Raw genomic sequence first — 1,190 nt, forward strand, 5'->3', positions numbered from 1 at the left:
ACACCCCCCCCCAGCTGTCTGCCAGCCCCTGGCAGGCCTGGCAGCCCCCAGCAAGTCTCCCCAGCTGGAGCCTTCTCCTCTCAGCTGCCCCAGCCCAACTCTCTCCTGCTGGGCTCCCAGAGCATTTCTGTGGCCCTGCTATGTGGATCCCACTATTGGAACTTGCTGCTCATGCCACATTTGCTGGCTGAGCCAGGAGCTCAGCTTCAGGAGGCGTTTCTCCTCTCCTCAGGGACAACAAAAGGACCAGAGCCCACCACTGGCTGTCACAAGCCCACCACTGGCTGTCACAAGCCATCTCAACACAAGCCACAAAGTCATTCTTCCACTGAAACCAGCCTGGCAACTCCCCCCAAGGCACCCAACAACAAACGTGGCATTTTTCCAACCCTCCATTCAGGGAAGACAAACAGTAAAACCAACTTGGAGGAGCTAAAGCTCCAGGTCACCTTTGTGAGCCCAACCCTGCTTGAAGCCAGGTTTCTACCCACACCCTGGCAAGGGGACCTTCACCCTGGGGTGCCACCCCACTTTGAGCCACCCCGGCCAGTTTTAAGCCCAAATTTGTAGCTGGGAAGAGCCCTGAGGCTGCAGTTTCTTACTAGGAGGCCGAGTCGTTCAGCTGGTACTCCCTGGATCTGCTGAAGCAGGCCTGAACTCCAGCATCTCTCCACAACCTCTTGATGACACCCGCCAGCTCGGTGGTCATCACACCTTCCTCTGCACTGCCCGCCAGCACGAAGAGCTGACGGGCATCATCCTGCAGGAAGAGGGAGAACACATCAGGATTAGACCCTGTCCTACCTTCACGTGGAGCTTCAGCAGCAGTAACGGCCCCAGGGGATGTGAGAAGGGCTCTGAGGAACCCCCCTCCCCTCTCTCGTGGTGTCTTCTCCCCTGAACCAGCACGTTAATTCTCCCCTGGAATCAGAAAGGCAAATTTGGGCCATGATGCTCCAGCCCGTGGGGTGAGATCTGCTGATGGTGGGTGGCTCAGGACACTTCTGTCACACAACACTCCTCACACTGCTCCAAGGGAACCTCACAGGATCCAGCGTGGTGGGGTGGGAAGGGACCTCTGGAGATCATCCCATCCAACCCCCCTGCTCCAGCAGCTCCCCCACAGCAGGGTGCCCAGGGTCACAGCCAGGCAGGTTTGGGATCTCTCCAGAGCAGGAGACTCCACAGCC

At 58.4% G+C, this 1,190-nt stretch overlaps 1 protein-coding gene across 1 annotated transcript in view; it reads right to left on the reverse strand.

Moving 5' to 3' along the window:
• LOC103778961 (guanine nucleotide-binding protein G(k) subunit alpha) overlaps window positions 1–1,190 on the reverse strand; it is a gene marked incomplete at both ends in the record, with an annotated part of 17,108 nt that overhangs the window by 12,832 nt on the left and 3,086 nt on the right. Inside the window, one exon of the mRNA XM_008946580.1 lies at window positions 603–760. Coding sequence (XP_008944828.1) covers window positions 603–760 — 158 coding nt within the window. The remainder of the gene's footprint in view (window positions 1–602; window positions 761–1,190) is intronic.

The sequence above is a fragment of the Merops nubicus genome, unplaced genomic scaffold (assembly GCF_000691845.1).
Source record: "Merops nubicus isolate BGI_N331 unplaced genomic scaffold, ASM69184v1 scaffold21568, whole genome shotgun sequence".
NCBI classification, from domain to species: Eukaryota; Metazoa; Chordata; class Aves; order Coraciiformes; family Meropidae; genus Merops; species Merops nubicus.